This window comes from Nipponia nippon, unplaced genomic scaffold, assembly GCF_047370975.1.
Source record: "Nipponia nippon isolate SJK-2023a ecotype South Korea unplaced genomic scaffold, ASM4737097v1 scaffold_4, whole genome shotgun sequence".
Lineage (NCBI taxonomy): Eukaryota > Metazoa > Chordata > Aves > Pelecaniformes > Threskiornithidae > Nipponia > Nipponia nippon.
In genome coordinates this window covers 2529156-2541385 of record NW_028262358.1, presented here as the reverse complement: position 1 = coordinate 2541385, position 12230 = coordinate 2529156, and the positions used below count along the sequence as shown (strand labels likewise).

The following is a 12230-nucleotide window of genomic DNA, read 5'->3' as shown; positions in this document are numbered from 1 at the left end:
CAGCAATTTCAGGTAGACAGTATAGTACTTTTTAGAATGAGGTTTGACATACCTCCTCCTCTCAGACCAGATTCAGAGTCAAGACCAAGGAAGATGGGACAGGCCTGTACTGAGCCTGGTAAGTTCTGATTACATAGTTAAAATACACTGTTTTATTCCTTTATTTACACAGGAGTCAAAAGATGTTAGTCTCTGCTATTTGTCATTTAGGATCACAAACACTTCACTCTTGCTGCTCAAATGACTGTCCACGAGTACTGCAATACGATTAGAAGTGCCCTGCAAAATAATCGCACAGACGTGCAATCAAATATCTACTAGCTAGATATACCCCAAATTTTAAAACAAACTAGGTTCCACCAGCATGATATAGTGTATTTACTACATGATTTTGGGATAAGAATTGAAAATAGCATCCTTTTCTATTGCTCAGAGTTGAGGGCCAGGTTTCCACACCACTTTCTAACTCATGTTTGCACAATTTCACCATTCCTTACAACAGATGCAAAAGAGCAGGATTTTCATTACAGCTCAATGCACAGTTCCCCATCTACTCTCGATTGGCAGGTTCGTGTATACACAGAACATGCAAATTAAGATTTACACACTACTTTCACAACAGTAACAAGTGATAACGGTCAGCACTTTTACCACTTCCATAGTAACTGTTCTTCTCCACAACTTTACAGCAGCTGACAAAATCAAAACACAAAAAACCCAAAATGATTCAGCCTTGCTGTGAAGGCCAAGTATTTTCCTGAAATTTAAGGCCTCTTCCTCACAGCAAAGCTGTCAAAGAGTTTTACCGCTGACCAGAATTAAACCTCATGCTTGCATCAAATTATATAAATATGAAAGAAGAGAGGTTTGACAACTTACTGGTGAGAGAAGTCCTCTGCAAAAATGATTACATAAAGTGTAGGGCAGGCAAAGCTCTGATTAAAGTCAATAAACAGACTCCCAAATCACCAGCTGCCCTCTCCAGCATCTTGTGGCCTGAGTCCAAACCGTAGATGGTTGAAATACTCTGCACAAAGGACGCCAGTCGGCTGAGGTTTAAAGTAACAACTGCTTCCATTGCACTGTTAATAACGTGGCCGAGCTCTTAACAAGACTATTTGGACAAAAAAAATATCAGAAAGCCCACCATGTTGGGAGCAGAAAAACCAGGTCTTTGTCTGTGCGTGAGTTTTAGAACTATATATTTAAAACCTTAGATCACCTTTCTATATAATCAGTGACTGGACTGATGAACATCACGAGTGCAAGTAAGAAGCCACTTTCAGGAAGTCTGGTTCCATACTTCACGCTACTTACAGCCAGGTCAATTTTAAACAGAAAGAACTGAATGGAGAAAGAAATACAGTATTTAATGGAAGTTTTGTAAGACCAACTCTTATAACGTATGTCTTACACATCTTCACACAGTTGTCATACGCCCATCTTATTAATCATTTTAAAATCATTAAAAAGAGAAGTCTCTACACTTACCACTTCGGGGTTCGTCAGCCCTGTCAAGCATACACATTTCACTGAAAGTAATCTGGATTTACCCCTACAGAGCAGGTTATCGTAATGGAAGGCATTCTTTAAGTTAATCATGACAGGTAAATGGACTGATGTGAGAGCACGATGTGATAAATGACGAGGACAGCACCCGGCACAGAGCTCCCTGTCTCCTCCATCTCACAAGCAGATCCAACAACAAGTGGTCAGTTCCACCGATGTCAACACCACTTCTCACAGCTGCTTATAAAATGGAAACACATGAACCCCATCCAAGACAATTTATTAAAGCAAAATCCTCACTTTATTCAGGGCTTGACTTCAAATCTAAGTGTAAAGGTCTGAAAAACGGGTTTTCAACTATGACGCTAATCTCCTTCATGAAAACATCTCAAAGCACATAGAAGAAACAAAATGGAGCAGACTATAGAAATTCTGCCAAGTCTATAAAAAGTTATTTCTACAGCATAGTAGGATGTTTGAATTTTGTTTTTCATCATTACACTTGCTGCATTTCATTAATTTCAATATTGTTGCAACCGCTTGTCTTTCAAAATAACAAAATACTTAAATTGTGACTATCTTATAAAAAGTAATTAATTTCAATCAGTGAGGCTACACAGCTCCTAAAAGCTAGGCATGTTTACTGGGTATCCTTCTCAACTGCAGCAATAACAACACAAAAATAACTCCCTTAATTTTTAATTTATTATAATTAAACACATGCAACCTCAAGGCTTTGAAAAGCTTTAGGAGCTATCAGATTCATTTACATTGAGCCTAGCTCTTTGTCTGGCGTCTTTTCCAAAGTTTATGGAAAAGGGTATAAGAAGTCTTCCATCAATAAACAGAAAATTTTAAAATCTTTAAAGCTACAGACAGGGTAGGTTAGGAACGTGGGTATGAAATTGGAGGCATTCACCTCCATTCTGCTGACTCAAATATAGGCAGGACAAGACACATGCAATTCCTCCCCGAGGTAAACGGAAATCTACCTAGGGACAAACAGCTGACATCTACCAACCACAGAGCAGGATCAAGGCCAAGAGCCGCTTCTGATACCTTAAACCAACACTCAAGATGCACTTTTCCTCTACTTTTTTAATCCATCCAACGCCTGCTGGATGGACAAACAGGTATATTCCGGTTAATTCACTTGCTAAAGGAACAACGCTTACACCAGACTTGTTACCTTTCATTTCACATAAAACATTACTCCTTTTCCAGAAATAGTTGAAATAGCACCGAAACTACCTTAGTAATTTTCAAAGTGAGTTTTCACTAAATGTATTGACCCACCATTCATTCCATTGTATATACTTCTGTGGTGAGGTGACAGGTCATCTGTTACTTGTCTCCTGAGGGTACCTTCTCTGCTGCCTCCACTGAGATGTTTGAGATGCTCTGGGCTCCCTCCATAGTGTTGTTTGAGATGCTCAGGGCTCGTACCCCTCACTTTGTGGAGGTGTTCTGTACTTCCACTCGACGTGTGCTTTTGAGGATGATCTGGGCTGCCACTGCTGTGCTTTTGATGCTCAGGGCTACTACCAGGCCTCTGCTTTTGAAAGTGTTCAGGGCTACTACTCAAAACGTGCTTTGGGATAGTTTCTGGACTGCTGCTGCTGTGCTTTTGTTGTTCAGGTGCTTTGACAATGGTTTTGTGATGTTCCGGACTTGGTCCTTTCAGGTGATGATCAGGACTGCCAGAACTCCTGGGCTTCTGGAGGTGCTCTGGGCTGATACTCCTGTGTTTCTGATGCTCAGGGCTTCCTTCACCCCGGGTTTTATGAAGATGCTCTGGACTAGTACTTGGATGATGTTTATGATGGTCTGGACTGTCTGTACTTCCCGTGCTAGAAGTGCTGCTCCCGTCACCGACATCTCTTATGTACGTACTTGTTGCGGTTAACTGGCACAGGCTGATTTGGCTGTCGATAGAGCTCCGGCTGCCTGCTCCACCGCTTTTCTCCTCATCCAGCAACACACACAATTCTTTCAGCTCCAGGTTTTCCTTAACCACTTCTTCTTGTCTCACCTCCAGTTCTTTCAGCTTCTGTAAGTATAAGGCAACCTCTTTGTGCATAACACTAGCACTGTATCTGCCCAGTCTCTGCCACTCACGGGACACCTTCTTGCCTTTCTGCCTGTCATCATCCAGAAAGCAGCAAAGGTCTCTCAGTTCTTGGTTATCTTCTTGCAGCTTCTGGTTGATATCCTTTAAAAGAAAGACAATCATGACAGAGAAGCGTCTAAAAGAATTAACATTACACCATTACCGTTATACCAGCCAGTGAACAGCACTGCTATAAACGCATCATCTAAGGTCTCAGAGGAGGCATAAATAATTGCATGGCGTATTACAACAGCACCATGCTTCAAACGAAGCAAGCTGCTGTCCAGTAAAAAGTGACTGTAACGTGGAGCCAATCTTGACGCGTTCAAAGACTAACTTCTGATACAGCATAAGCTTCAGGTGCTTAATTAATTTCCATGCTAAATATCAGAATAATTTAGCTCCCCAACTGGGCAAAGATCATAAACGCTTTCAGGATGATCTCACTCCCTTGAGAAATATTCACCTGCGAGTTATTGCTGAATAAAACTGCAAGGTACATCAGACATTGTAATCTCACTTAAATAATTAATAATTAACATTTATACTCTCTATTCCCTAAAGAATATTCACATATAAAGATGAACTTTTTAGACATTTAAAATATTTGGGGTTTGTTTGATTTTGTTTCAGATTTGCATGAAAGAACCTTGTCAGTCATCACTTAATCAGAAATGCTTCAACCGCTCTGAAATGAAATAATCTGCTTTAATAGATCTGTCACTCCTAACACAGTGAAGTACATGATTCCCTACCCTTCTTTAAGTAAGGAACAGTCTGAAGCAAAGATGTTCAAGCTATTACTTCAGCAGAATAACATGCCAAAGAACACATTTTCAGTATTTTATCCTGCCAGTTTTACTAAACTGGCTTGCGACCATATTTACCTTTCTCCCATCTAAATATTCATTCCTTCTTGTGCATGATATTAGAAGTAGAGATTAGCCACAATTGTTAAAAATTTAGCTTTATGGAAAGAACCATTTTAGCACTGTTTCTTAAGAAAAGGAAGCTTTTGTAACTCCACTGGGTTTGTGTGCATGCATGCATGCATGCGTTTGCCTGATCTTTGCCTCAAAATAACTTTGACCTTGACCAGTTTCAACCCATATTTGACAAAGGAGAAGTCTCAGTGAGGCTACAAGGTATTCTTAAAAATCTGTGCTGGTGAGAGATATTTAAAATGACCCCATAGTGCAATAAAAAAGTTGGGAGTGGAAGCCCACAATTCAACAGTCCGAAGCAGGAGGCGCCCATCCACCAAAACCAGGCGCGGCTGGTCACTTGTACTCATGGGCCAGTTATTTCACACGGGACAGAGGAGGGAGATGTCCAGACACCAACACAGGGCTCAAAACCTCGTTCTCCCAAATTCCTTTTAAAAGTTCCAGTTGAGGCCTCTGAACAAAAGGCGGAAGTTAAACATCAGTTCAGGAGTTCAGAATCGAGAGAGGAATTTGTCACCCCTTCCTGCACATCTTGGTGTGTTTTGTTACTTATCTGGATGATGCATAAATCTGTACGATGCCACACCACCTTTGCACATAACTGGGAGAAAGATACTGCTGTTGTAATTTAGCTTACATTTAAAATGCAAGCTTTATTTTTACTGAAGTACTATCATTGATGGGTCTTTTTTACCCCCAGACACCACATATTGTCAAAAAGAGGAAGGGGGACACACACAGAGGAAACAAGAACAGGAAAACTTGGGAGACAGGAACAGTCTTCCCCCACATGCTATTTATTTTATGCCACACTATTATCAAAGACACTTGCTCAATAGTTTAGTCGTTTAAAGCCATTCTACAAGTCAAGAACTCTCTTCTAATGTAGTCTCACATAATAATTCAAAAGCCCACACTGCATCTCTGTCTCTCCTCTCCTTCCTTCCAACCTCACCTCACTGAAGGAATTTCCTAAAAACAATGTCCTTTCTCAAAGCAACAAGACATAAAACATTTTGTAGTCGTGCCTACTTTAAGATAACTTTCCAGGTCTGTAATACTCGTGCACATGCTACATCAGGGTAATTAACTGTAAATAGCCACACTATCTTCCCAGCCCTTGGAACTGGGAAGGAAACGTTAGGGACTATGCTTCTCATCCAACAAAAGAGTTAAATTAAGGCGGCATAAGTCATTACAGACTTATGTCTTACAGATCAGAGATGCGTTACCAGAGGTCTTTTTCAGACCATAAACTAGGGATCGGTTCTGATCATCCCGAAACCGAGCCCAAGGGTTTGCCATCACCTGCCCCACGCTGCCCTGCATCCTGGAAATGACCAGCTCTCTCCAGCAGCCTGCCAGACTGCCTGACGGATGAGTAAGTCATCTTAAAATAGCGGCACAAAACAGCATAAGCTACGCAAAACCGTTTGAGTACCTACAGCTCTGCACACTATTCTTTCACGTGCACTTCAGAGAGGATCATTTAACCTTACTAAAAACCAATGAAGCCTAACACAAAAGTGACAAGACTTAAGTGTTTTCATCAACCCAAAGCACACTGGGGCAGAGCATACGGCAGCCGTGCTCCACAGCCTGCCGAACCGCTGGTCATCTCTTAACCGGACACCCGATTTTGAAGCGGGATCAAACGCTATCCGCTCCAGTCCTTGTTCGCTTTTCATGCGGTTCTCGGTAGCGGCTCCTCCCAGACCATCCACCTGATGAGATCGCTGCCGGCGGGACGGGCGGGGGACGCGGAGACACCGCAGAAACTTCAGGGGTCCCACCCTGCCCACCCCGCTACCTTCAAGCCGCGGATCTCGCCGAGGTGGAGCTGGAGGCGGCGGTTCACCTCGCGGATGAGGTTGCTGTGGTCCAGCATCGCGCTCATCTTCTCAGCCTCGGCGCGGCGGAGGCTGCGGATCAGCTCCTCCTTGCTCCACTTCAGCAGCTCCTCGTCCGACACCTTGGACAAGTCCTCGGCCAGCGCCGCCCCGCAACTTTCCGCCGCCACTTTCGACATGGTGGCGGCCCGGGGGCACCCCGCCGCCGAGGGGCCGCAGCCCTGCCGGGGCCGCCCCGCCGCCGGGGAAAGGGCAAGCCCGGAGCCCGCGGGCAGCTCCTGCGGAGGGCGGGGGGGGCCCAGCTCCAGCGCTCCCGGCGGCTGGGCCGGGCTGGGGTCGGGGCTGGCGGTTGCGAGAGAAATCACTTCTGGCCCCAGGCAGCGGATCCTGGAAAAAAGGAGGAAGAGGAGGAGGAAAGGGTGTGGAGGAAGCCGGGCCACAGTCTGGGGAGCAAACTTCCCCCGTCGAGGAAAAAAAAAAAAAAAAAAAAAAAAAAACAAGGCCACGACCAAGACAAAGGAAGCCCCATCAAGCCCGGCTCTTTCAACAGGTCAGCGGTAGCGGCGTGCGCCTCGTCCTCCCTGCTGCGCCGGGGCCGCCCGGCCCTGGAAGCGGCGCCGCTCACGGTAACCGCCGCCCCGGGGCTGCGGGATGCAGGCGCGCCCAGCGGGGAGGATGCGAAGTCCCGAGCCAGCGCACCATGGCGGAGGGAAGGCCGGGGAGGGCCGGGCCGGGCCGGGCGGCGGGCGGCCCGGCTCCACCGCAGCGGTGCGGGCGGAGCGGCGCAGGCGGGCGCTGCCGGCGCCAGTGGCGGGCGCGGGGCGGCTCGCGGCTTTTCACCGGAGCGCGCGCCACGTGCGGGCGGGGAGGAGGGCGGGGGGGGGCGGCGCCGTCCCCGCACGGCTCGCGGGCGCCACCTGCCGCGCGCTGCCCGCGCCGCCGGCCGCCATCCCGGCGGGGCTGCGCTCCGCGGCGGGGACGGGACGGGACGAGGGGAGGGGGGCCCGGGCCGGGCCCGCCGGGCCCTCCCGCCCGCAGCGGGGCCGGCGCTCACGCCCCCTTGGCGGCTCCTGCGGGCGGGCGGGAGGCAGGGCCGGCGCTGCCCCTCAGGCGCAGCCGGGGAGAGCCCCCCGGCCGCCCCCGGCCCCGGGTTGCGGAGGCGCTCCAGGGAGCGGCCTCGCGTTTGGGGAGCAGAGGTCCCAACACAGCCACCCCCGTCTCCATCCGGTCCCTCCGCCGGGGCGGCCCGTGAGAGGGCGCATGACATCACCAAAAGCCAGCACCGCCTCAGCTCTCACCTCATCGCTCCTTGACAGGGAGAATACTTCAGCCTTTCGGAGCCGTTACCCGACGGAACGAGATACCCGTCCCTATTGCGGCTCTTCACTCAAGCCGAGGGTCGCGCGCCATGAAATGAGCTCCCCGCGGGAATCAAGACTGGGATATTCGTATGTCTTCCTTGAGAACATTCAGTCGCGGTGTTGCGAGAGGCTTACGTTTCCCGTTTGCTTAGAGATACAAAGGCTCTACATCAATCTGCCTCGCGGATGATTTGAGAATGAAACTTGATAATCCATTCATGCTGCTTACAAAGAAAGATGATAGGATATACCTCAGTGGCAGAAGGGAATGAACTGAAACTATGAGGTGAATAATGGGTTGAATTCCCCTTTTTAAATCACCCGGCTCCCCCTGAACCATCCCCTGCAGGCAGGGGAGGGTGCCTCCCTTCATAGCCCTCTACTACCTCCAATTTTGCAATTTTATAATTACTTAACATTACAGGACATTTCTGAATCTTGAGGGGAAAATCTGAAGCAGTTACTACCCGCGTTGGCGGACCCCGAGGTTGTAGCCCCAGGAGCAGGGCTGGCTCTGCAGCAGGCAGCTGGAGGACGCGTGCCCTGCCCGCCCCACCGGCGCTGCCCCACCGGCGCTGCCCCACCGGCGCTGCCCCACCGGGCTCCGCTGCCTCCCTCGGCCTTCTGCTGCCCCAGGCGACTCTGGGCTCTGCCTGCTGGAAGATCAGCCAACGCCACAGGGCCAGACCAGCCAAGGGTTGTTTTCTGCTCTGGTCCTATTTAAAAGTTGCCACACGAGTGGTTAAATCGACCGCTGCTCCTTCGTTCTCATTCCTACTCTTCTCCTTGAACTATCAGCTGTCGCCTGATTGCAATAAAACTTCTCCTGCTCCTGTCCATTTTGGGCTACGCTTTGCATTTTCACCATGCCAAGAAGTCGCACATGTTTTCCCTTCCCAAGCGCCATCCGGAGATGTTATTTCACCTGATCCGCTTTTCCCGTACCTCCACTTTCCCAGTGAGATGCCAGACCCTCTGGTTCCACCCAGCTGGGTCCCAGGGAGACCCAGCCAGGGCAGCCCCAGAAGCCCACACCAGCTCCCTCCCGTCACAGTCACTTCCCAAAGTCCCGGCGCGGGAATCGCATTCGAGCTGCTACCATAGGTACAGGCTGCTACACGACGCAGGAAAACCGCCCGCCGCCCCGACTGCGAGCGGGACCTGCGCCGCGGAGCGAAGCACAAAAGGACGGGCACGTTCGCTGGCCTGCAATGCGAACCCTCAAGTCCATCGCTGTCAACAAGAGTTTCAACAAAGCGTGGAGCTTTGCCATCATGAAATCCCATCTCCTGATCAGCACTAAGTGTTGTGTGAAAATTTTATTTTCTCTGAAAACTCTATCACTCTCTTAAATCCGTGGAAATTTTTTCCACTGTAAAGAACAAAGCTTTAGATAAAAGCATCTGACCAGCCACAGCAAAAATACAGTAAAAGGCCGTGAAAAGGAGCTGTCATCTTTTATGCCCAAATATATTCCGTTTTAATGCAACTAAAAAAGAACAGCTTGGGGAGAAGGCAGCAATAAATAAAGGCTTTTCTTATTCTTCTAATTCAGCAGTATATTAGTTGAAAGGTCATATGATATTAAATTTTTAAAAGTTCAAATGTATTTCTTTCCATGAAATAAACAGTTGACTGGAAAACGTCTGAAAATTTTTAATCCAAAAGCTTCAGGAAAGAATGTCCACTTGCCTCAACTCAACGTTAACGGCATTTCTCAGGAGCAGAATTTCATAGCTTTTGATGATGGGGTGCCATGGAAAGCATGGATCCGAGATGAAGAGCTTCAGGGAACACCGCGTTCCCCATCAATATGAAACACCTCCACATTTGTGTCTTCAGGAGGCACAGCTTTATTATATAGACGCAAACGTGAAAGGAGAATTCATAAAGTACGGCCATTAGAAATAGTTTAATAAAGTCAAACTTCAAAAGTTTGGGACAAAATGTAGCTCTCATAATGGAACCAAAAACGTATCAAGTGAAACTAATCTGGAACGTTTCTATAAGGAGAGGATCTAATTTCACATTCACTCACGCTTGTATAACGAGATCAAAACGAGAGTGGGAAGTACGACATAATTATTCCCATCTCCTGGCAATTTTAAAACTTTACTTTCTGATAGTCCACCTTATTGCTCAAATGCCGAGTACTTCCCTGTGCCTGGGCTGTTATCATCAGTGGTGATGACAATTGCCCCGAAACCCTTTCTTTTTCACATTAAAGTTGATTTTTTGTAATCCTGTGTTACTCCCCTGAATAATTCTCATTCACAGGCTGAAGCGGAGAGAGGAGGCAAACGAGCTCGGGGATTGCAGGGCTGGGCTCGCCGCAGCCTTTGTCCAGCGGCCAGGGGGATGGCAGTCCCCCTTCCTTCCAATTCCTTCGCACCGCGCGCCAAACGCTAGCGGCAACGTGGACCCGCATCCGATTCAATCTCCATAGCTGACCATGGTTTGCCAGCTGGGTAACATTTTCACCGCTGTGTCCTGCTCACCCCTGGCTACGCAGACACACAGCCGCTGCTGCTGGCAAATCCTCTTGCAAGCCCTTGAGGGCTAGCGCTGGCTTTTCATTGCCGCTTGCCGACTGTCTAGTGCTTTAAGTCCCCGATTGCTGGGCGGGGTGTCTAAGCATTATTATAACCAATAATAATTATACAATTGTTTTAAAAACACCTTTGGACATTTCCAATGAGGCCCTAAAGCTGTTCAATAGCTGCCTGCCAAAAATGTGTCATAGCAAGTGAATACTTTCATAGCAGTCATTTTACACAAAGATGGCTAAACTGTTTTTGTTCAGCCTTTCCAAAAATACTTTTGAGAAGAGTTCAGGCTTGAAAAATGTCATTCCCAAATTGGAAGGAAGTGGAAAGAGCTTTAAAAATGAAAAGTTCAAGTAATTTTAGTTCTAGTTGCTTCTAGATGTTCTACCCATCATTCATGTGTCTGTGGCTGACACCCAACGCGGCGTCACCCCCACTGGTGCTCTCGAGTCCTAGCCCATTCGTTCTCTGCTGGCTCATCACCCGTCCCCGGGCAATGCTCCACGCCTTCCCATTGCTAACAAAAAAGACGACTCCCTGTCCTCACCTTCCTAAAGAGCCTCTATCCATCCGTGGCAGCACCCCAGTCACGTGAGCAATCCCACCACGTCTCCGTGGTCCCAATGGGATCATAGCGCTGCAACTGCACACAGACCTCTAATTCCTCCTGTTTGTTCCCCACGCTGTCTGCATTGGCAGAGAGGCATTTCAAAGAGGCAGCCAGGTGTGCTGATTTCCCAGGAAAAGCAGTAGAGCTTCCCCTGCAATGCTGTCTGATTTGGTCAGGTGGATCCCATCTCTTCCTAACAGTCCTGGACACTCAAAGAGGGTCCCATGGTCATAAAAGCCAAATCCCTGTTGTCAACACCAGCTGTGCAAGCACTCCTTGACCACGGGATCTACCCACTCCTCCTCAAGCCCTTTCGCCATCGTTGGAGTCTTCATTTTCCAACCTGACAGGCACAGACCCTGGCTGCCCCTCCTTTATTCACTATACCAGTGTAAGTTAGATTAATGCATTCACATACGCCTACTTTACAATACAATACAGAACAACTTTTCCTAACGGAGTCTCGTACAGCGTTCATAGAGTGTTAGTGCATATAAAAATTAATAAACTGATACTAGGCAGTCCATATAATATTTTCTACTTCATTGCATTCCCATTTCCATCACACAAGGGACATTAGGGATAATGCCATCTAGCTAAAGCTGGCCAGAAGCAAAATCCTACATTACAGACACCTTGGTATTCAAAACATTTCCAGACGGAATCCTCGTCTTCTGCTCCTGACTTTACAATAGGTAAAAGTGAACAGCCAACTTTGTACAAACCCAAACTTCATTATGTTCACAACCCAGCGTGAACTATACTCACATTCTCTGCCTTAAACCCATTGCTTAGGCATGGTTTATTTCTACTGTATCTCTTAATAAATCTGTAACAGGTATAGCACTTTGCACCTTTAAATTACATTAAAGACAGTATGTTATGTGAAAGGGAAAGTGACTCAAAATATCAGTTGGCTTTCCAAAGCCCTTGTGCCCACGTGCCCCTGGCATTTCGGAATGCCTCGCACCATTCTCTGCTTTGGCAGGGTTTCACTTGTGAACTGCCTCCCAAGCAACACTGGCCACCAACCACAGCAAAGCCAACGCGCCAGAAACAGCTACAGAAAGTGAAAAATGAGTGGCAACAGCAGAGACTGCAGAGCCCTAGGACACGGCTGGCTGCAGGAGGACCTGCTGTGCGATTCTCAAGCCCTCTTGCTGATGTTTCAGCTTTATTGCAACCTAGATGACAAACAATTCCACAAATATAATTTCCAGTGCAACCATGAGCATTTTTTTTTTAAACTAGGCAACATGCAGTTTTCTCATCCCAGAAATATTTTTTAGAGAGCAAA

The 12230-nt window shown here is 47.5% G+C and overlaps 1 protein-coding gene across 5 annotated transcripts in view; it reads right to left on the bottom strand.

Annotated features, from left to right (window-relative positions):
* The window catches only part of CCDC85A (coiled-coil domain containing 85A), an 83242-nt gene extending 75342 nt beyond the window's left edge, over positions 1 to 7900 (bottom strand). For all 5 annotated transcript variants that reach the window (XM_009476146.2, XM_087777148.1, XM_087777150.1 and 2 more), the window contains exons 1-3: positions 7715 to 7900; positions 6377 to 6803; positions 2806 to 3721 (exon numbers count right to left, since the gene is read on the bottom strand). In XM_009476146.2, the coding sequence (XP_009474421.2) occupies positions 2806 to 3721; positions 6377 to 6803; positions 7715 to 7719 (1348 nt within the window). In that variant the 5' untranslated portion in view covers positions 7720 to 7900. The remainder of the gene's footprint in view (positions 1 to 2805; positions 3722 to 6376; positions 6804 to 7714) is intronic.
* Positions 7901 to 12230: the final 4330 nt, after the last annotated feature.